The 25,174-nt window shown below is 39.3% G+C and overlaps 2 protein-coding genes and 1 long non-coding RNA gene across 3 annotated transcripts in view; 2 read left to right on the top strand and 1 right to left on the bottom strand.

Moving 5' to 3' along the window:
- LOC123741777 (NLR family CARD domain-containing protein 3-like) overlaps positions 1-3,902 on the bottom strand; it is a 39,670-nt gene extending 35,768 nt beyond the window's left edge. The window contains 2 exon segments of the mRNA XM_082971527.1: positions 1,863-1,961; positions 3,820-3,902. Coding sequence (XP_082827653.1) covers positions 1,863-1,945 — 83 coding nt within the window. The 5' untranslated portion in view covers positions 1,946-1,961; positions 3,820-3,902.
- Positions 1-25,174, top strand: part of LOC145875697 (uncharacterized) — a 211,235-nt gene that overhangs the window by 176,253 nt on the left and 9,808 nt on the right. The window lies entirely within an intron of this gene.
- Positions 15,323-25,174, top strand: part of LOC145875696 (tripartite motif-containing protein 16-like) — a 19,660-nt gene continuing 9,808 nt past the window's right edge. The window contains exons 1-2 of the mRNA XM_082971528.1: positions 15,323-17,207; positions 17,641-17,736. Coding sequence (XP_082827654.1) covers positions 16,611-17,207; positions 17,641-17,736 — 693 coding nt within the window. The 5' untranslated portion in view covers positions 15,323-16,610. The remainder of the gene's footprint in view (positions 17,208-17,640; positions 17,737-25,174) is intronic.

The following is a 25,174-nucleotide window of genomic DNA, read 5'->3' as shown; positions in this document are numbered from 1 at the left end:
GCTAGGATAACTAGGATCCTGCTGGTAGAGTAGCTAGCTAGCTTACCTAGCTGTACCGACTAGCTTGGCTAGCTAGCAGGACGTTCGTCTGTCCCTCATCTCGATGATGACGACGAATCCAGTGAACCACAAAATGAAACAAGGATAGAGAGTGAAAAGGATCTGGCTACACTCATACGGTCCCTGACCGTAAAGCAAAAAGGAAATTGAACAATAAAACTTCGGCGTTTCAACACTGTAACAAACTCTGTCGTTATTCCCCAAGATCACCTCAGCCCACTCTGCGCGTAACCGGTACAATATGCTTTGCGCCACACTGTACGTGGACGCGGACAGATCTGTTTCTGTACAGGGATGCGGGCAGTTTCAGAACGTGGACATGAGCAGTGCAACACAATCAACTAAACCCAATGTTTACAGTGGGTTAAATTAGTAATATTCATTTTTTATTATTATGTTAAACAAACATTCTACGTTTTTTTATAACAATATTTTCAGATCTAGGCCCATGTCCACAAAGCGTCTCAGAGTAGAAAATTGGTCGTATAAGTACTGAGAATAAAGACATTTTACACTTATGTTACACTTATGGGTATAAATTAAAGCTATGCATGAAGTCTCTAGTCCCACCTAGTCGGCAGATATTTAGAACACCTCGTGAGCTGTCCTAAGTAGTTAAGAGTTAACAGCAGGTGTCTTGATAATACAATAGAATAATGCAGCGAGTCAGTGGTTCCTGAGCCACATGTAATTGCTTTGCAGTAGTTAAAAATAATGTTTTATATCTCTATATGGTCAATCCATAAATAATATATGTCTTGTACTTTTGGCAATGATTTATGTATAATACTTATGTATAACAAGTGATACCATGTATGTCTCCAAAGCGTTTTGTCTTCATTTTGGCAGATTAATTTATGCTAATTTCTCAAGATTAACTCAGGTTTTCGTCCAGCGGCTAAGGAGTTGGAGCTGTGGCAGGAGTTGGACCTGTGGTCCAAAGGTGGCTGGTTTATATCCCGGGCCGGCGCTGGAAAAAACGTGAGGAATTGATCTGACCCCTGGAGGTCTGCTGGGTTCATATCCTCAAAACGTTCACCTTTCGTTGATCAGAACTCTAGAGGTTCTTCTTCACTGAACCTAAATATATATAACTTTTAGTGGTTCCATATATTAAGGAAGTGATAGAAGCCTTTTTGGTTCTATAAGGAACCTTCTTTTCTAAGAGTGTAAAATTAACACGTTTATCTTTTGATTATTTAATTATCTACATCATGTTATTTCAAGTTATCCCTTTGGAGCGCAACATCACATTGTTAAAAAAAATTATCCTAAATTTGGCATGGCTATAAATTGGGCAATTGAAGACATCTAGGGCGTAATCTGTGTTCGATGAAAATGAACATTGTATGCAACGTTGCAGGCAACATTATTGGCAAGGGACTTGATGCCTACTATGCCAAAGCTATTTAGAGTTGTTAAACGGGTGTGAAGAGTGTGTTGATATAACGGGAATATTGTCAAAATTCTTCTTGTAACAACGATCAGAATTGGTAAAGAAAATATGCATTCCATTATATTAGGCAATAATTAAGAGTAGGCAAAGTGGTCGTGTCATGTGAAAATTCTATCAAATGTGTTACATTGCAACGAGTACAGTCAGGGTGCCGTGGAGCCCCTGCAGTACCTCCACAGACCCCGGATTGAGAACCCCTGCAGTACCTCCACAGACCCCGGATTGAGAACCCCTGATTTAGCAGATGCTCTTATCCAGAGAGATTTACAGTAACTGCATTCATCTTAAGATAGCTATTTATTTTGGAAATAAAGTTAATAAATTCTTCATAAAATTGTCATCTTACCTCTTAGCTTTGGTGTCATGTCCCCCAGAGAGATGCATTTTAGAGGCAGGGCCCCCCTCCTCTCTCTCCCCAGAGAGACTCATTTTAGAGCACTGACCCCTAAACAGAGATCCAACATGTTGATTGTGGTCAACACAGGGACAACTAAACAGAGATCCAGCATGTTGGTTGTGGTCAACACAGGGACAACTAAACAGAGATCCAGCATGTTGGTTGTGGTTAACACAGTGACAACTAAACAGAGATCCAGCATGTTGGTTGTGGTCAACACAGTGACAACTAAACAGAGATCCAGCATGTTGGTTGTGGTCAACACAGTGACTAATTCTTGAATGTCAATTGTTCTCATTCATTCATTATCTCTTTGAGAAATATATTTTTAACAACTTTCTCTTTTACTTCTCTACATTCATGAAGAAAAAGATGTACTATTTACTCCATACATTTTCCCTGACACCCAAAAGTACTCGTTACATGTTGAATGCTTAGCAGGACAGAAAACGGTCCAATTTGAACACTTATCAAGAGAACATCCCTACTGCCTCTGATCTGGAGGACTAACTAAACAGAGAACATCCCTGGTCATCCCTACTGCCTCTGATCTGGAGGACTAACTAAACAGAGAACATCCCTGGTCATCCCTACTGCGGACTCACTAAACAGAGAACATCCCTGGTCATCCCTACTGCCTCTGATCTGGAGGACTCACTAAACAGAGAACATCCCTGGTCATCCCTACTGTCTCTGATCTGGAGGACTCACTAAACAGAGAACATCCCTGGTCATCCCTACTGCCTCTGATCTGAAGGACTCACTAAACAGAGAACATCCCTGGTCATCCCTGCCTCTGATCTGGAGGACTCACTAAACACAAATGCTTCATTTTTAAATGATGTCTGAGTGTTGGAGTGTGACCCTGGCTATCCGTAAATTAAAATAACAAGAAAATTGTGCCGTCTGGTTTGCTTAATAAAAGGAATTTTAAATTATCACTACTTTACTTTTACTTTTGATGCTTAAGTATATTTTAGCAATTACATTTACTTTTGATACTTAATTATATTTGAAACCAAATACTTTGACTTTTACTGAAGAAGTATTTTACTGGGTGACTTTCACTTTTAATTGAGTCATTTTCTATTAAGGTGTCTTTACTTTTACTCCAGTATGAGAATTGAGTACTTTTTCCACCACTGTTCTAACGTTCTAGAGACATATGAGCCACAGTTTCAACAGACATTTTGTAACTGCGTGGGCTACAAAGTTACTTTCAGTTTCATATAAGGAAATAAAACAACGGTCACAGGGTGAATTTGTTTTGCATTGCCCGGCTCCCCGGGTGCGCAGAGTTTACGCATTTTAGACCATTCCATTGGTCCTTAAAGAAAAACTCCACTCACCTGTAGCACCGGGCCATGCAAAACTAACTTTCCACTGTCGCAGGGCACTGAGACACAGAGTTCTAAACCCAGATGCGTTTCTTCAAGACATCTCTCTTACATTATTTTAGCTAAACATATAATTTACTGGAAACCAAGTTTAGCTGTGTTTTTTCCTCCAGAATGTGAGTTACTGTAGGACTATAATAATTGTTAACAGGCCTACAAACCCAAAAGGTTTTAATTATTTGAGAATGTTAATTTGTATGCCTCAAATATTAAACTGTCATAAAATATTTAATGATTAGTTGAATCAGGTGTGTACGTGCTGGTAAGAACAAAAGGATTGAGAAACCCTGAGATAAACATAAAACCATATAATGTAAAAGCTCCTCCGCCATCTTTACCAGACGTTTTACTGATAACATGTAGACCTACTGATTAGTTTCCACTTTGAAAACTGCTGTCTGTCAGCAACTCAGCTCAAGTAGCAGTTCTACTAACTAGTAATATCTCATTCCTAGTATTCATTCTCTTACTCTGTCCATTAGAATAGATTATTGTTCAGAAATACTTACTTTATTTTTCAATAATCTCCATGTAGTGTTTTCTGCTCTGTCGTCTCAAAATGGATCCTGAACAAAAGAACAACTTTACTTTCGGTTTCAATCAGCCGTCTCCCCACCCTGAAAATAAAGTGTTTTATTGGTATCTTCCACTAGATGGCAGTAAATACCTGCTGTAACTACACTTTATAACTATGTGTTCTGTTTCATACAGGCAGTGTCCCAGAGTTGGATTGCTGATCTAGGATCAGGTCCCCCTCTCCATGTAATCTGATTCATTATGATCTAGGATCAGGTCCCCCCTCTCCATTTAATCTGATTCATTATGATCTAGGATCAGGTCCCCCTCTCCAAGTAATCTGATTCATTATGATCTAGGATCAGGTCCCTCCTCTCCATGTAATCTGATTCATTATGATCTAGGATCAGGTCCCCCCTCTCCATTTAATCTGATTCATTATGATCTAGGATCAGGTCCCCCTCTCCATGGAATCTGATTCATTATGACATAGGATCAGGTCCCCCCTCTCCAAGTAATCTGATTCATTATGATCTAGGATCAGGTCCCCCCTCTCCATGTAATCTGATTCATTATGATCTAGGATCAGGTCCCCCTCTCCATGTAATCTGATTCATTATGATCTAGGATCAGGTCCCCCCTCTCCATGTAATCTGATTCATTATGATCTAGGATCAGGTCCCTCCTCTCCATGTAATCTGATTCATTATGATCTAGGATCAGGTCCCTCCTCTCAATGTAATCTGATTCATTATGACATAGGATCAGGTCCCCCCTCTCCATGTAATCTGATTCATTATGATCTAGGATCAGTTCCCCCTCTCCATGTAATCTGATTCATTATGATCTAGGATCAGGTCCCCCCTCTCCATGTAATCTGATTCATTATGATCTAGGATCAGGTCCCCCCTCTCCATGTAATCTGATTCATTATGATCTAGGATCAGGTCCTCCTCTCCATGTAATCTGATTCATTATGACATAGGATCAGGTCCCCCCTCTCCATGTAATCTGATTCATTATGATCTAGGATCAGGTCCTCCTCTCCATGTAATCTGATTCATTATGACATAGGATCAGGTCCCCCCTCTCCAAGTAATCTGATTCATTATGATCTAGGATCAGGTCCCCCCTCTCCATGTAATCTGATTCATTATGATCTAGGATCAGGTCCCCCTCTCCATGTAATCTGATTCATTATGATCTAGGATCAGGTCCCCCCTCTCCATGTAATCTGATTCATTATGATCTAGGATCAGGTCCCTCCTCTCCATGTAATCTGATTCATTATGATCTAGGATCAGGTCCCTCCTCTCAATGTAATCTGATTCATTATGACATAGGATCAGGTCCCCCCTCTCCATGTAATCTGATTCATTATGATCTAGGATCAGTTCCCCCTCTCCATGTAATCTGATTCATTATGATCTAGGATCAGGTCCCCCCTCTCCATGTAATCTGATTCATTATGATCTAGGATCAGGTCCCCCCTCTCCATGTAATCTGATTCATTATGATCTAGGATCAGGTCCTCCTCTCCATGTAATCTGATTCATTATGACATAGGATCAGGTCCCCCCTCTCCATGTAATCTGATTCATTATGATCTAGGATCAGGTCCTCCTCTCCATGTTATCTGATTCATTATGACATAGGATCAGGTCCCCCCTCTCCATGTTATCTGATTCATTATGATCTAGGATCAGGTCCCCCCTCTCCATGTAATCTGATTCATTATGATCTAGGATCAGGTCCCCCTCTCCATGTAATCTGATTCATTATGATCTAGGATCAGGTCCCCCTCTCCATGTAATCTGATTCATTATGATCTAGGATCAGGTCCCCCCTCTCCATGTAATCTGATTCATTATGATCTAGGATCGGGTCGCCCCTCTCCATGTAATCTGATTCATTATGATCTAGGATCAGGTCCCCCCCTCTCCATGTAATCTGATTCATTATGATCTAGGATTGGGTCCCCCCTCTCCATGTAATCTGATTCATTATGATATAGGATCAGGTCCCCCCTCTCCATGTAATCTGATTCATTATGATCTAGGATCAGGTCCCCCTCTCCATGTAATCTGATTCATTATGATCTAGGATCAGGTCCCCCTCTCCATGTAATCTGATTCATTATGATCTAGGATCAGGTCCCCCCCTCTCCATGTAATCTGATTCATTATGATCTAGGATCAGGTCCTTCCTCTTCTTGAGAGAACTAATCCAAAATGAGTCGAACTAACCCAAAATTTGTCGAAAGGTCAAGTGATTCTCTTCCTGAGAAGAAGCTGACACCCTTCAAACAGAGCAAAAGAAGTGGTCCCAAAAAATATGTCAAAATGAATACAAAAATGATACAGCTGTCTTTAATAAGATCAAACTGAACTAACTGCTATCTTGAAATGTTGAAAAATTGTTTTTAAATCGCTCAGTCTTATCACTCAATATGAGTCAAAATCTGTCACTTCCAGGAGTGCTCATTTTGTCAAAAATGAAAAAATGAAAAAAATAACAACTCACAGCTGTGTTAATAGACCCAACTCAAACATCTGCTATCTTGAAATGTCCAAAAAAGGTATTTAAATGGGCCTACCAGTAGGGCTGGGCGATATATCGATATAAAAAATATATCGATATATTTTAAATGTGATATGAAATTAGACCATTTCGCATATATCGATATAGTTGAAATTTGCGCTTTGATCCTTGCTCCAAGCAAGCTGCAGACCCGGAGCTCTCTGCGCTGCTCCCCGCGCCTCCTCTTTCATGCACAGAGGGCGGAGGGGCAGGAACAGACACTTCAACAAACATGGAGGAAGCAACAGCGTCTGCGGAGCGTTTTGACGAGGAATTGGTTAGTAAAAGAAAAAGCATTGGCTCAGTAATTTGGAGATGGTTCGGATTCAAAGTATCAGATGAGCAACAAAATCACGTTATATGTAGGCAGTGCCATAAAAATAACTTAGAGCCAGGGGTGGAAGCACTACAAATCTTTTTCACCACCTAAAACAGTGGCACAAACTGCAATACGAAGAGTGTGTGAAACTGCGCGCTGCAGAAGCCCCAGCCGCAAGCCGTCGACAACCCGGAAAAGCCCCGAAACAAAGCTCACTGCAAACTTCATTTTCCCGCAGTGTGCCTTTATGAAAAGAAAATTGGCAAGTGGTGTACTATAACTACAGCGGTGTCCTATCACATTGCTAAAGATATGGTCCCTGTTGCAACTGTGGAACAAGTCGGATTCAAAAAGCTACTGAAAACTATGGACCCGAGATATGAGCTTCCCAACTACTTTACACGAGAAGCACCGCCACAAATGTCCACTGAAGTCAGGCAGAGCCTTGCTGACCGGCTCGCTAACGGGACCCATTTTGGCGTTGACCAGCGATATGTGGGTCGAGCAGGACAATGTGAGCCTTTACATGAAGCGTGACATGTTCACTTCATTCAACGACTGGGGGAGATGAAAACAAGCGTCGTGTCTCCAAAACAAGTTATTTCCCCCCAGGATCACACCGGTGAGCATATAGCTGAGGCCTCGCAGGACGCAAGCTGGGAAACTCCAAGAAAAGCATCCGGTTGCTATAACAACCGCCAACGGGAGCGACGTGGTCAGAGCGGTGGAGCTGAACGATGAGGATGCAGTGCTTCGGTCAGACTACACTTGGCTATTGGGGAGTGCAGTGTTTTATTAAGGACTATTCACATATTTTACTTTAAATAAAAACACATATTAAAATATTAGTTTTTCATTATTTTTCCTTTGTGTCTGTCTGCAACTTGTTTTGTTTTATGCTGCTGTCTTGGCCAAAGATTGATTAATAAAACACAAAACATAAAGTGCTAAAAGTAAAATCACTTACAATACAGGATGGTAGATTTCAGAACCATATTTATTAGGTTATTGGATAAGAATTAGTGATGCATTGATGTGTTTACCACTTTAATGTTACAGCTGGTAAAGGTGAGGTAATTATGACTTTAAAATGCTGGTTAGCCTGTTGATATCATCAAGGTAACATATTTAGTTATTATGATAGACTATAGTTTTTTCTCTGGATTGAAGAGCCAACTGCAAAGTAACTAGAAACTAATGTTGACACGTAGGTAGGCCTAAACATTGTGGAGTTTTTAGTGGAGTAGAAATATGAAGTAGCATTAAATACTAAACATAAATACTAAGAACAACAACAAGAACGAAACATCAGTAAATGTACATACAGTATAGTCATCATTTATAAATTATACAAAAATAATAATACAGACAAATCACTTACAGGATTCAAATTCAGAAAATAAATGAATATAATATTTGATATTTATGATTAGGACTGGCGTTGATTAAAAAAATAAACTATGAAACAAGAAAATATTAATGTAGAATATTTCTAAAGCTTGATTTTGGAAAGCACTTAGTTGTATGAGTGTGTTAAAGTGAAAACAGAGTCAAATTTCTCGCATAAGCACATTTGTTTAATAGTTTTTTTTATGATTCTGACAGGACATGGCATGAATGACAAGCGCGTCACCCGGGCCATTTCTCTGTGCAAGAGAATTGTAAGCTGTTTTTGGTACAGCTGGAAGAAAAGGAGACATCTTGCTGAAGTCCAGATTCAGCTGGGTCTGCCAAGTCACCAACTCATAACCGAGTCTGCCACACGCTGGGGATCAAGGCAGCAGATGATAGAGAGAGTCCTGGAGCAGGAAGGAGCACTGGCCAAAGTCCTGTCTAATGACAAAAAGACCAGGCACCTTGTCCCTACCTGGCAGGACTTAGAGGTCCTAGAAGCAGTCCAAAAGGTCCTGAAACCTCTCCAGAACTTTACCGATGCTTTGTCAGGTGAGGAGTACGTCCCTCTATCATATGTAAAACCTGTGCTGCACCTTTTTAACGAAAGTCTCCTGGCATGTGAAGAGGGTGATAGCGAGCTTTGCAAATCGATCAAGACCGGCATTGTTGAGTACCTCAACCGCAAGTATTCTGACCCAGCCACTACTGACCTATTGGAGATGGCTTCATTTGTGGATCCACGCTTCAGGGCCACCTATATCCCAAGTGAAAAAGTTGATGCATTGAAGCACAGAGCTGTCTTGGAGGTGGAGACGCTACTGGCTGATCAGAGCAGCTGTCAACCGCCTTACCTACGTGTGCCAACTGTGCCTGAGCCTGCAGATGGAGAAGCAGCAGTGGCACCAAAAGCTAAGACACTGGCAAGCTTCTTCAAGCAGCGCACAGCCACCACCACTGCGCCACCAACCAAGAGGGAGGCTATTGAAAATGAACTGTCAAGTTACTTGCAGTCAGCAAGTGTGGAGAGTGACACTGATCCCCTCAAGTGGTGGAAGGATCATGAAGTTGTCTTTCCTGCTCTGAGCCACCTGGCAAAAAAGTATCTCTTGGTACCAGCTACCAGTTCACCCTCCGAAAGGGTTTTCAGCTGCAGTGGCAATATCGTGACCTGCCACAGAGCATCTCTGAAGCCGGATGCCGTTGACAGGCTGGTGTTTCTCGCACAAAATCTTTAAACGAAGGAGGACACGCTTGTCTTCTAATGTCTACCTCAAGACAGCATTACTGTTTATCAAAGTAAAAAAAGAGGGGGAAAATGTTTATTGAGTTGATAGTCTGTTTCTTGTGCAACTGGTTGAGGCTGTTCAGATAAGAAATTGAGTTAACAAAAAGCAAATGGTAATCTCAGGCTGATGTTTAAAACACATTTTGTCAAACTGAGCACTTTATTTTGTTCTTTATTTATATATAATTGCTGCCCTTACTAGGGTTTGTCATATTTTATTATTTTGTAATGTTCGTTATTTGCATCTGTGGATTTGTTAGAAAGGAGAAGAAATCTGTAATTTGATTTTAATAAGCCATTTAAAGTTGTCAAACTTACTTTCTGTCATGTTGAGATGGGTTTGTTCTTCTTGAGAGAACTAACACAAAATTAGTCCAACTAACCCAAAATTAGTTGAAAGGCTAAGTGATTCTCTTCCTGAGAAGAAGCTGACAGCCTTCAAACAGAGCAAAAAAAGTGGTCCCAAACAATATGTCAAAATGAATAAAATAATTATACCTTAAGTTGCAACTTATTCTGTTTAGGTTTAACCTCTATGGGCTAGGTGGGACGCTTGCACCTACTAAAGTGTTTTTAAATAGGCATCCTATCATTTGAAAATTAGTTGAAAGGCTAAGTGATTCTCTTCCTGACAAGAAGTTGACAGCCTTCAAACATAGTGCAAAAAAAGTGGGCGTGAACATAGAATATTTTTTGGGTCAAAAAAAATAATATACAGCTGTCTTTAGTAAGATCAAACTGAACTAACTGCTATCTTGAAATGTTGAAAAAGTGTTTTTAAATATCTCAGTCTTATCATTCAATATGAGTCAAAATCTGTCACTTCCAGGAGTGCTCATTTTGTCAAAAAAATAAAATAATAATAATAACAACTCAGAGCTGTGTTAATAGACCCAACTCAAACATCTGCTATCTTGAAATGTCCAAAAAAGGTATTTAAATGGGCCTACCAGACATCTTCTTGAGAGAAGATAAGGCCAGGGATCTCTCTGGTCACCCACAAAGCCATTTCTTCCTTTGGCCGTCTCTCCTTCCAGTTCTCTGCTGCCAATGACTGGAACGAACTACAAAAATCTCTAAAACTGGAAACACATATCTCCCTCACTAGCTTTAAGCACCAGCTGTCAGAGCAGCTCACAGATTACTGCACCTGTACATAGCCCATCTATAATTTAGCCCAACTACTTCTTCCCCTACTGTATTTATTTATTTATTTATTTTGCTCCTTTGCACCCCATTATTTCTATGTCTACTTTGCACTTTCTTCCACTGCATATCTACCATTCCAGTGTTTTACTTGCTATATTGTATTTACTTTGCCACTATGGCCTTTTTTTTGCCTTTACCTCCCTTATCTCACCTCATTTGCTCACATTGTATATAGACTTATTTTTTAACTGTATTATTGACTGTATGTTTGTTTTACTCCATGTGTAACTCTGTGTTGTTGTATGTTGTCGAGCTGCTTTGCTTTATCTTGGCCAGGTCGCAATTGTAAATGAGAACTTGTTCTCAACTTGCCTACCTGGTTAAATAAAGGTGAAATAAATAAAAATGAATATACTGTATTCCAGTCATGGTTCATCCTATATAACTACTGATGTCCACTTCATATGTATATACTGTATTCTAGTCCTGGTTCATCCTATATAACTACTGCTGTCCACTTCATATGTATATACTGTATTCTAGTCCTGGTTCATCCTATATAACTACTGCTGCCCACTTCATATGTATATACTGTATTCTAGTCATGGTTCATCCTATATAACTACTGCTGTCCACTTCATATGTATATACTGTATTCTAGTCATGGTTCATCCTATATAACTACTGCTGTCCACTTCATATGTATATACTGTATTCTAGTCCTGGTTCATCCTATATAACTACTGCTGTCCACTTCATATGTATATACTGTATTCTAGTCCTGGTTCATCCTATATAACTACTGCTGTCCACTTCATATGTATATACTGTATTCTAGTCCTGGTTCATCCTATATAACTACTGCTGCCCACTTCATATGTATATACTGTATTCTAGTCCTGGTTCATCCTATATAACTACTGCTGTCCACTTCATATGTATATACTGTATTCTAGTCCTGGTTCATCCTATATAACTACTGCTGTCCACTTTATTTGTATTAACTGTATTCTAGTCCTGGTTCATCCTATATAACTACTGCTGTCCACTTCATATGAATATACTGTATTCTAGTCCTGGTTCATCCTATATAACTACTGCTGTCTACTTCATATGTATATACTGTATTCTAGTCCTGGTTCATCCTATATAACTACTGCTGTCCACTTTATTTGTATTAACTGTATTCTAGTCCTGGTTCATCCTATATAACTACTGCTGTCCACTTCATATGAATATACTGTATTCTAGTCCTGGTTCATCCTATATAACTACTGCTGTCTACTTCATATGTATATACTGTATTCTAGTCATGGTTCATCCTATATAACTACTGCTGTCCACTTCATATGTATATACTGTATTCTAGTCCTGGTTCATCCTATATAACTACTGCTGTCCACTTCATATGTATATACTGTATTCTAGTCATGGTTCATCCTATATAACTACTGCTGTCCACTTCATATGTATATACTGTATTCTAGTCCATGGTTCATCCTATATAACTACTGCTGTCCACTTCATATGTATATACTGTATTCTAGTCATGGTTCATCCTATATAACTACTGCTGTCCACTTCATATGTATATACTGTATTCCAGTCCTGGTTCATCCTATATAACTACTGCTGTCCACTTCATATGTATATACTGTATTCTAGTCCTGGTTCATCCTATATAACTACTGCTGTCCACTTCATATGTATATACTGTATTCTAGTCATGGTTCATCCTATATAACTACTGCTGTCTACTTCATATGTATATACTGTATTCTAGTCCTGGTTCATCCTATATAACTACTGCTGCCCACTTCATATGTATATACTGTATTCTAGTCATGGTTCATCCTATATAACTACTGCTGTCCACTTCATATGTATATACTGTATTCTAGTCATGGTTCATCCTATATAACTACTGCTGTCCACTTCATATGTATATACTGTATTCTAGTCCTGGTTCATCCTATATAACTACTGCTGTCCACTTCATATGTATATACTGTATTCTAGTCATGGTTCATCCTATATAACTACTGCTGTCCACTTCATATGTATATACTGTATTCTAGTCCATGGTTCATCCTATATAACTACTGCTGTCCACTTCATATGTATATACTGTATTCTAGTCATGGTTCATCCTATATAACTACTGCTGTCCACTTCATATGTATATACTGTATTCCAGTCCTGGTTCATCCTATATAACTACTGCTGTCCACTTCATATGTATATACTGTATTCTAGTCCTGGTTCATCCTATATAACTACTGCTGTCCACTTCATATGTATATACTGTATTCTAGTCATGGTTCATCCTATATAACTACTGCTGTCTACTTCATATGTATATACTGTATTCTAGTCCTGGTTCATCCTATATAACTACTGCTGCCCACTTCATATGTATATACTGTATTCTAGTCATGGTTCATCCTATATAACTACTGCTGTCCACTTCATATGTATATACTGTATTCTAGTCATGGTTCATCCTATATAACTACTGCTGTCCACTTCATATGTATATACTGTATTCTAGTCCTGGTTCATCCTATATAACTACTGCTGTCCACTTCATATGTATATACTGTATTCTAGTCCTGGTTCATCCTATATAACTACTGCTGTCCACTTCATATGTATATACTGTATTCTAGTCCTGGTTCATCCTATATAACTACTGCTGCCCACTTCATATGTATATACTGTATTCTAGTCCTGGTTCATCCTATATAACTACTGCTGTCCACTTCATATGTATATACTGTATTCTAGTCCTGGTTCATCCTATATAACTACTGCTGTCCACTTTATTTGTATTAACTGTATTCTAGTCCTGGTTCATCCTATATAACTACTGCTGTCCACTTCATATGTATATACTGTATTCTAGTCCATGGTTCATCCTATATAACTACTGCTGTCCACTTCATATGTATATACTGTATTCTAGTCCTGGTTCATCCTATATAACTACTGCTATCCACTTCATATGTATATACTGTATTCTAGTCCTGGTTCATCCTATATAACTACTGCTGTCCACTTCATATGTATATACTGTATTCTAGTCAAGGACTATCCTATTTAATTATTGCTGTCCACATACTGTTCTTCAGATATACTACATATTTGATCCATATTACCTATACATCCCTTTACATTTATATATACACTACCGGTCAAAAGTTTTAGAACAATTAAGGCTTTTTCTTTATTTGTACTATTTTCAACATTGTAGAATAATAGTGAAGACATCAAGACTATGAAATATCAGATATGGAATCATGTAGTAACCAAAAAAAGTGTTATATTTATATATTTTATATTTGAGATTCTTCAAAGTAGCCACCCTTTGCCTTGATGACAGCTTTGCACAATCTTGGCATTCTCTCAACCAGCTTCATGAGATAGTCACCTGGAATGCATTTCAATTAACAGGTGTGCCTTGTTAAAGTTAATTTGTGGAATTTCTTTCCTTCTAAATGCATTTGAGCAAATCAGTTGTGTTGTGACAAGGTAGGGTTGGTATACAGAAGATAGCCCTATTTGGTAAAAGACCAAGTCCATATTATGGCAAGAACAGCTCAAATAAGCAGAGAAACGACATGAATGTAAAAATAAAGAAAAACCCTTGAATGAGTAAGTGTGTCCCAACATTTGACTGGTACTGTATATATATATATACTCCAGACTGGTTCTGTGTGTATATATATATATACTCCAGACGGGTACTGTGTGTATATATATATATATATACTCCAGACTGGTTCTGTGTATATATATATATATACTCCAGACGGGTACTGTGTGTATATATATATATATACTCCAGACTGGTTCTGTGTATATATATATACTCCAGACTGGTACTGTGTGTGTATATATATATATATTATATATATATACTCCAGACTGGTTCTGTGTGTGTATATATATATATATATATATATATATATATATATATATATATATAATATATATATATATACTCCAGACTGGTTCTGTGTGTATGTGTGTGTATATATATGTGTGTATATATATATACTCCAGACTGGTTCTGTGTGTATATATATATATATACTCCAGACTGGTTCTGTGTATATATATATATACTCCAGACTGGTACTGTGTGTGTGTGTGTGTGTGTGTGTGTGTGTATATATATATATATATATATATATATATATATATATATATATATATATATATATATATATATATATATATATATATATATATACTCCAGACTGGTTCTGTGTGTGTGTGTATATATATATATATATATATATATATATATATATATATATATATATATACTCCAGACTGGTTCTGTGTGTATATATATATATACTCCAGACTGGTTCTGTGTGTGTATATATATACTCCAGACTGGTTCTGTGTATATGTGTGTGTATATATATATATATACTCCAGACTGGTTCTGTGTGTGTGTGTGTGTGTGTGTATATATATATATATATATATATATATATATATATATACACACATATATATATATACACACATATACACACAGTATATACTCAGTATATATATTTATATTCCAGGACTCCAACATTGCTCATCCTAATAATTCTATATTTCTTAATTCCTTTACTTTTTACTGTCACGTCCTGACCAGTAATAGGGGTTATTTGTTATTGTAGTTTGGTCAGGACGTGGCAGGGGGTGTTTGTTTTATGCGGTTCGGGCTATGTATTTAGGTTGAGGGGTGTTTGTTTTATGTGGTTCGGGCTATGTATTTAGGTAGAGGGGTGTTTGGTTTATGTGGTTCGGGCTATGTATTTAGGTAGAGGGGTGTTTGGTTTATGTGGTTCGGGCTATGTATTTAGGTAGATGGGTGTTTGGTTTATGTGGTCCGGGCTATGTATTTAGGTAGAGGGGTGTTTGTTTTATGTGGTTCGGGCCTCTGATTGAAGGTCCTATAATTAGGAGTTTGTTAGTCATGGGGGTTTTGTGGCAGATTGTTGCTGTGTATAGCTTTGTGCCTTACTGGCCTGTTCTTTGTCCTTTAATAAAAGAAGATGAGTGTACATTTTCCCACTGCGTCTTGGTCTAAACCCTACGACACCTGTGACATTTACATTAGGGTGTATTGTTAGATACTACTGCACTGTTGGAACCAGGAACACAAGCATTTCACTACACCCATAATAACATCTACTAAATATGTGTATGTGACCAATAACATTTTTATTTGATTGTATTTTTGAAAGTGTTACATAATTCTCAATCCGCTTTGCGTCGTGCCTAAAAACAGCACTTAGCCGTGGTACTGTATATTAGCCATATACTGTCACCACTTCCACCGAAGTCATTTCCTCTCCTTGTTCGGCGGTCGGCGTCACCGGTCTTCTAGCCATCGTCGATCCACTTTTTCATTTTCCATTTGTTTTGTCTTGTTTTCTTACACATCTGGTTTCCATTTCCATCATGAATTGTTGTGTATTTAACCCTCTGTTCCCCCCATGTCCTTGTGTGGAATTGTTTGTTTGTAAGTGCTTGTACTCTGTTACTGGTGCGCATCGGGTTTTGTACCCATGTAGGTTCGTTTTGTATTAAACTGCTCCGGCTATTACCTATCTCTGCTCTCCTGCATCTGACTTCACTGCCACCAGGTCCGCAATCCTTACATATACCACACCTCCTCAGGCCTTATTGCTTATTAGAACACATAAGTGTATTATAAGGCATTATAAAGGTCATTAAAATAATTATAATATGTACTTCATAGAAACTGTTACCCTTTATATTCTAATAACTCACATTTTAAGATTCATTATTTCATTTATTCCATGTTAAGGGCTCTAACCAAGGAACAAGACTATTTGTCTCCCTCTTGCTGTTGCATGCAGTTCCTCTCTCTCTTCCTCCCTCCCTCTAACCCCTCCCTCCCTCTAACCCCACCCCTCTGGCAGAACCAGGAAATCCCTCCCCCTCCCACAAACTCTCTTCTGAGGAAACGAAACTGATCTGAGTCTCTGTCTCGTCAGTCTGTGTGAGAGTGAACAACCGTCCCAATGGCTCAACAGGGAGTTCTGCTGGACCAGGACCAGTTCTGTTGTTCTGTCTGTCTGGATCTACTGAAGGAACCAGTCACCATCCCCTGTGGACACAGTTACTGTAGGAGCTGTATTGAGGGCTGCTGGGATCAGGATGTTCTGAAAGGGGTCTATAGCTGTCCTCAGTGCAGACAGACCTTCACTCCAAGGCCTATTCTGACAAAAAGTAACCTATTGGCTGAGGTGGTGGAGAAACTGAAGAAGACAGGACTCCAGGCTGCTCCCCCTCCTGCTCTGTGCTATGCTGGACCTGGAGATGTGGCGTGTGATGTCTGCACTGGGACCAGAAAGCAGAAAGCCCTCATGTCCTGTCTGGTGTGTCTGGCCTCTTACTGTGAGACTCACCTCCAATCTCACTACGAATCTCCAGCTTTCAAGAAGCACAAGCTGGTCAAAGCCACCGCACAACTACAGGAGAAGATCTGCTCTCATCATGACAAACTGCTGGAGGTTTACTGTCGTACCGATCAGCAGTGTATCTGTTATCTGTGTACAATGGATGAACATAAAGGCCATGATACAGTGTCAGCTGCAGCAGAGAGGACTGAGAAACAGGTAAGACCAGAACAACTTGTTGGTGACTGTCTGATAAACAAAGAATTAAAGATACAGTAGGAACTAAGGCTGTTTGAATATGAGATCATTGAAATGAAATGAATCCTCAGCAGAACAAATATGAACACAAACCTTGAGTATATTGATATGTCAACCCAGATTCTCCAGATGTATCACCATTTTATAATGTCAAACACTATTATCATTCTGAATGCCCTTTTATGAGTCCAAAGTTCAGTCTCAACCTGTTGATACATGTAGTCCTACCATAAAAACTATAGTCATTCACATAGCAACAAATAAATATCATTTAGTAAATGGACCATCCATTTTTTTAGATCTTCCTCTCTATGGGCCCTATGTCACATTACTATACTATTGATCTACTGGACTAATAAAGCTTGATAGCTCATTGAAGAGTGATTCTCCACAGAGGCAGCTGGGGATGAGTCAGCAGAAGGTCCAGCAGAGATTCCAGGAGAGAGAGAAGGAGCTGAAGGAGCTCCAACAGGCTGTGGAGTCTTTCAAGGTGAGTATTGTTGACCAGAGGAGACACACCATTTCACCTGTCTCCTCCAGTCAGAGAGAGAGAGAGAGGTAGAGGGGCCCCTATCCAATCCCACTGACCCCACTGTTGGGAACAGGTTGTCACTGCTGAGGCAGTGAAGAAAGTAGAGGAGGATGGGTCAAGGCTGAGGGATCCTGAGAGGATCCCTGTGAGTAGTAGATCTGTGACAGCACAGAGGGACAGGCCAACGAGTGATATATGCTTCAGTAAGGTTGGCTTCTTAGTGTTCATAGCAAATGGTTATCAACTGTACCGCAGAAATGGAATGTAAATCACAGAACAAAAATTGGCTTCTTAGTGTATTTGGTCATACTAGATTTGACTTCAGAAGAGTTCCAGGGTGTGTTGAGTGGTGGTGTCCCGTCCTCCCAGGCCGTTGGCCTGGTGCAGGAGCAGATAGGGTCAAAGTAGTGGAATGGGGTAGTGGGTTTTAATGAGTGTAGGGTTAGTTGGCCTGGTGCAGGAGCAGATAGGGTCAAAGTAGTGGAATGGGGTAGTGGGTTTTAATGAGTGTAGGGTTAGTTGGCCTGGTGCAGGAGCAGATAGGGTCAAAGTAGTGGAATGGGGTAGTGGGTTTTAATGAGTGTAGGGTTAGTTGGCCTGGTGCAGGAGCAGATAGGGTCAAAGTAGTGGAATGGGGTAGTGGGTTTTAATGAGTGTAGGGTTAGTTGGAAGGGTGTTTTTTAGTATTATCATAATTTCCCCTTTTCCCATTTTGTAAATTTAAGGTTAAACAGTTAGCTAAAATAACTTTAAAACAAGATATAATATATATTAATGTTCCACTGGGTAGAGGTGAGGACAAATGTGAGATCAGAGACATTTTGATAGATGTGTGGCAGAAGAGATGGGACTCTGAGCACAAGGGACGGCTTTTATATGCCCTCCAAAGAATGTCGGTGGACCAAGGTTCAAAGGTCAGATTAGGAAGGAAGAGGTGGTGTTTCCTCGATTGTGTTTAGGACATTGTACATTGAACTGGTCCTTACATCTGGTTGGCAGCATGTGAATGGTTTGTGTCTGGAGGGTATTGTCAATGAAATGGTGGAGCATGTGTTGTTATATTGTTGTAAGGATGTAGAAGAGAGGGAAAGATTGAAGTGTAGGGTCATTGAGGTTGGACGGGGTTGGATGGGGGTTTGGAAGGGATTTGGGGGTTGGGGGAGGGTCTATTAGAAGTTAGTAGGGATCTTTTTTATTTTCTCAGAAGTACTGAGTTAGGTAGGAGGATTTAGAAATGGTGTAAACCGTGATTGAACACACTCCAGCACAGTAGGAGGCGCCACGCTCCTTTAACGTTGGTTTGAGGACCGCCATTATACCATAGAAGAAGAAGAAGTTGGTAACGTGAGGTTTTGTCGTTCGTGAAGAGTGCAGCTATTCTTTTGCCTATTTTCCAAATGTATTTTGTCATGGTGGGAGGGTTTGTTTATCGGTTTCCGCTGTTTATCGGTTAGAGTTGAGGAGGGAGTAGGGTAGTTTGATGTCCTCAACCGAGTGGAGAAGAAACGCTGTCTCTTCAGGTGCGTTGTGGAGAATGTTGTGGAGGAATTACTGATCCTGGTCGGTGAACAGGTGGGAGAGGAACATATACACTCTGTATCCAGAATGAACAAGGCGGTGGTTGTGGTAATGTAAAAGGTGAGTCTTGTTACCCGGCTAGTTACCAGTATGATTTATGTGAGGGGTGTGTTGGTGCTGATTTCGACAAGAGTAGTGGTGTCTAATCTGCCTCCGTTTATTACCACCGAACAGATCAGTAAAGAGTTGGTTCATTTTGCTAAATGTGGAAGTGTTTTTCTGAACGAAATTCAAGGTTAAACAGGGGAGGGGTGGTACACAGGGTTTGTTAGCACAGAGGAGCCCAGTGATATAATATTATATATATATATAATATTACTATATGTCCCAGCTGTTTGCTGTGGTTTTGAAGTAATTATCTTCCAGCCCGCGTTAACCTTGTAGGTTTACCTCAGGTAACTGATTATTAACCTCTCTAGGCTAGGCGGGACGAATTCGTCCCACCTACGTAACAGCCACTTGCAGCCTGTGGCGCGATTTTCAAAATCTTAAAAATCCTATTACTTCAATTTCTCAAACATATGACTATTTTACAGCCATTTAAAGATAAGACTCTCGTTAATCTAACCACACTGTCCGATTTCAAAAAGGCTTTACAACGAAAGCAAAACATTAGATTATGTCAGCAGAGTACCAAGCCAGAAATAATCAGACACCCATTTTTCAAGCCAGCATATAATGTCACCAAAACCCAGAAGACAGCTAAATGCAGCACTCACCTTTGATGATCTTCATCAGATGACAACCCTAGGACATTATGTTATACAATACATGCATGTTTTGTTCAATCAAGTTCATATTTATATCAAAAACCAGCTTTTTACATTAGCATGTGACGTTCAGAACTAGCATACCCCCCGCAAACTTACGGGGAATTCGCTAACATTTTACTAAATTACTCACGATAAACGTTCACAAAAAGCATAACAATTATTTTAAGAATTATAGATACAGACCTCCTCTATGCACTCGATATGTCCGATTTTAAAATAGATTTTTGGTGAAAGCACATTTTGCAATATTCTAAGTACATAGCCCAGGCATCACGGGCTCGCTATTTAGACACCCGGCAAGTTTAGCACTCACCATAATCATATTTACTATTATAAAAATGTCATTACCTTTTGTTGTCTTCGTCAGAATGCACACCCAGGACAGCTACTTCAATAACAAATGTTGGTTTGGTCCAAAATAATCCATCGTTATATCCGAATAGCGGCGTTTTGTTCGTGCGTTCCAGACACTATCCGAAATAGTAAAGAAGTGTCACGCGCTTGGCGCAATTCCTGACAATAAAATTCAAAGTATTCCATTGCCGTACGTCGAAGCATGTCAACCGCTGTTTAAAATCAATTTTTACGTCATTTTTCTCGTAGAAAAGCGATAATATTCCGACAGGGAATCTCCTTTTCGGCAAACAGAGGAAAAAATCCCAAAGGCGGGGGCGGTCGGGGTCACGCGCATAAGCTAGTGTCTCTTGATGGGCCACTTGAGAAAGGCGATAATGTGTTTCAGCCTGGGGCTGGAATGACGACATTCTGTTTTTTCCCGGGCTCTGAGAGCCTATGGAAGACGTGGGAAGTGTCACGTTAGAGCAGAGATCCTTAGTAAATGATAGAGATGGCAAAGAAGTTCCAGAAATGGTCAGACAGGCTACTTCCTGTAAAGGAATCTCTCAGGTTTTGACCTGCCATTTGAGTTCTGTTATACTCACAGACACCATTCAAACAGTTTTAGAAAATTTAGGGTGTTTTCTATCCATATGTAATAAGTATATGCATATTCTAGTTACTGAGTAGGAGTGGTAACCAGATTAAATCGGGTATGTTTTTTATCCAGCAGTGTCAATGCTGCCCTCTAGCCCTAACAGGTTAACTATCCTTGTAGGTTTACCTCAGGTAACTTATTATTAACTATCCTTGTAGGTTTACCTCAGGTAACAGATTATTAACCTCTCTGGGCTAGGCGGGACGAATTCGTCCCACCTACGTAACAGCCACTGGCAGCCTGTGGCGCGATTTTCAAAACGTTAAAAATCCTATTACTTCAATTTCTCAAACATATGACTATTTTACAGCTATTTAACCTCTATGGGCTAGGTGGGACGCTAGCGTGCCACCCGTGGTGCACTCCATCAACAGCAGGTGCATTTCAAGAGCGGCAAATTTGAATCCAAATAAATGTCAAAATTCAAATTTTTCAAACATACAACTATTTTACACCCTTTGAAAGATAAACATCTCCTTAATCTAACCACGTTTTACGATTTCAAAAAGGTTTTACGGCGAAAGCATAAATTTAGAGTATGTTAGGACAGTACATTTACAATAGTTGTGTGTAATGTTTTGTCAATTCAAAGACAGGGTCACCAAAACCATAAAACCAGCTAAAATGATGCACTAACCTTTTACAATCTCCATCAGATGACACTCCTAGGACATTATGTTAGACAATGCATGCATTTTTTGTTCTATCAAGTTCATATTTATATCCAAAAACAGCGTTTTACTATGGCATTGATGTTGAGGAAATCGTTTCCCTCCAATAACCGGCAGTCAAGTCAGCGTCACAAATTAAATAATTAAAATTAGAAAACATTGGTAAAATATTATATTGTCATTTAAAGAATTATAGATTTACATCTCTTGAACGCAATCAACTTGCCAGATTTAAAAATAACCTTACTGGGAAATCACACTTTGCAATAATCTGAGCACTGCGCCCAGAAAAATACGCGTTGCGATACAGACTAGACGTCATGTTGGGGAGATCTAAAATCGAAAATACTATGTAAATAATCCATTACCTTTGATTCTCTTCATCAGATGTCACTTCCAGGTATCACAGGTCCATAACGAATGTAGTTTTGTTCAAAAAAGCTCATCATTTATGTCCAAAAATCTCCGTCTTGTTAGCACATGATCTAAGCCAGCCGGACTTCTCGTCATGAACGAGGGGAAAAAATATATTTACGTTCGTTCAAACATGTCAAACGTTGTATAGCATAAATCATTAGGGCCTTTTTTAACCAGAACATGAATAATATTCAAGGTGGACGAATGCATACTCTTTTATAACGTATTGGAACGAGGGTACCCAACATGAACTCGCGCGCCAGGTGTCTAATGGGCCATCATCGTTCCATGGCTCTTGTTCGGTCAGATCTCCCTCCAGAAGACTCAAAACACTTTGTAAAGGCAGGTGACATCTAGTGGAAGCAATAGGAAGTGCCAAAATATTCCTCAGCCCCTGTGTTTTTCAATGGGATAGGTTTAAAGGTAATACAACACATCAGGTATCCACTTCCTGTCAGAAAATGTCTCAGGGTTTTGCCTGCCAAATGAGTTCTGTTATACTCACAGACACCATTCAAACAGTTTTAGAAAATTTAGGGTGTTTTCTATCCATATGTAATAAGTATATGCATATTCTAGTTACTGGGTAGGAGTGGTAACCAGATTAAATCGGGTATGTTTTTTTATCCAGCCGTGTCAATACTGCCCCCTAGCCCTAACAGGTTAAAGACTAGACTCTCGTTAATCTAACCACACTGTCCGATTTCAAAAATTCTTTACAACGAAAGCAAAACATTAGATTATGTCAGCAGAGTACCAAGCCAAGCCGGGGAATTCGCTAACATTTTACTAAATTACTCACGATAAACGTTCACAAAAAGCATAACAATTATTTTAAGAATTATAGATACAGACCTCCTCTATGCACTCGATATGTCCGATTTTAAAATAGCTTTTTGGTGAAAGCACATTTTGCAATATTCTAAGTACATAGCCCAGGCATCACGGGCTCGCTATTTAGACACCCGGCAAGTTTAGCACTCACCATAATCATATTTACTATTATAAAAGTTTGATTACCTTTTGTTGTCTTCGTCAGAATGCACACCCAGGACTGCTACTTCAATAACAAATGTTGGTTTGGTCCAAAATAATCCATCGTTATATCCGAATAGCGGCGTTTTGTTCGTGCGTTCCAGACACTATCCGAAATAGTAAAGAAGTGTCGCGCGCATGGCGCAATTCGTGACAATAAAATTCTAAATATTCCATTACCGTACTTCGAAGCATGTCAACCGCTGTTTAAAATCAATTTTTACGACATTTTTCTCGTAGAAAAGCGATAATATTCCGACAGGGAATCTCCTTTTCGGCAAACAGAGGAAAAAATCCCAAAGGCGGGGGCGGTCGGGGTCACGCGCCTAAGCCCAGTGTCCCTTGATCGGCCACTTGAGAAAGGCGATAATATGTTTCAGCCTGGGGCTGGAATGACGACATTCTGTTTTTTCCCGGGCTCTGAGCGCCTATGGACGACGTGGGAAGTGTCACGTTAGAGCAGAGATCCTTAGTAAATGATAGAGATGGAAAAGAAGTTCAAGAAATGGTCAGACAGGCCACTTCCTGTAAAGGAATCTCTCAGGTTTTGACCTGCCATTTGAGTTCTGTTATACTCACAGACACCATTCAAACAGTTTTAGAAAATTTAGGGTGTTTTCTATCCATATGTAATAAGTATATGCATATTCTAGTTACTGGGTAGGAGTGGTAACCAGATTAAATCGGGTATGTTTTTTATCCAGCCGTGTCAATACTGCCCCCTAGCCCTAACAGGTTAACTATCCTTGTAGGTTTACCTCAGGTAACTTATTATTAACTATCCTTGTAGGTTTACCTCAGGTAACTTATTATTAACTATCCTTGTAGGTTTACCTCAGGTAACTTATTATTAACTATCCTTGTAGGTTTACCTCAGGTAACTTATTATTAACCTCTTACATCTAGACGTTCCGCTAGCAATATCCAATGATGCTCTCTAGGATAGGTGGCACCAAATCGTCCCACCTACTCAATAGCCAGTGGCGCGAAATACAAATTCCTCTAAAATCTGAAAACTTCAATTTTTCAAACATATGACTATTTTACAGCATTTTAAAGATAAGACTCTCGTTAATCTAACCACATTGTCCGATTTCAAAAAGGCTTTACAACGAAAGCAAAACATTAGATTATGTCAGCAGAGTACCCAGCCAGAAATAATCAGACACCCATTTTTCAAGCTAGCATATAATGTCACAAAAACCCAAACCACAGCTAAATGCAGCACTAACCTTTGATGATCTTCATCAGATGACAACCCTAGGACATTATGTTATACAATGCATGCATGTTTTGTTCAATCAAGTTCATATTAATATCAAAAACCAGCTTTTTTACATTAGCATGTGACGCTCAGAACTAGCATACCCCCCGCAAACCTCCGGTGAATTTACTAAATTACTCACGATAAACGTTCACAAAAAACATAAAAACAAAAAACATAACAATTATTTTAATAATTATAGATACAGAACTCCTCTATGCACTCGATATGTCCGATTTTAAACTAGCTTTTCGGTGAAAGCACATTTTACAATATTCTCAGTAGATAGCCCAGCCATCACGGCTAGCCATTTAGACACCGACCAAGTTTAGCCCTGACCAAAATCAGATTTACTATTAGAAAAGTTTGATTACCTTTGATGTTCTTCATCAGAATGCACTCCCAGGACTGCTACTTCAATAACAAATGTTGGTTTGGTCCAAAATAATCCATCGTTATATCCAAATAGCGGCGTTTTGTTCGTGTGTTCCAGACACTATCCGATTGGTAAATAAGGGTCGTGCGCATGGCACATTTCGTGACAAAAAAATTCTAAATATTTCATTACCGTACTTCGAAGCATGTCAACCGCTGTTTAAAATCCATTTTTATGCCATTTTTCTCGTAAAAAAGCGATAATATTCCGACCGGGAATCTGCGTTTC

Source organism: Salmo salar, unplaced genomic scaffold, assembly GCF_965601325.2.
Source record: "Salmo salar unplaced genomic scaffold, fSalSal1 ptg000306l, whole genome shotgun sequence".
NCBI lineage: Eukaryota > Metazoa > Chordata > Actinopteri > Salmoniformes > Salmonidae > Salmo > Salmo salar.
This window is presented reverse-complemented; position numbering and strand designations above follow the sequence as displayed.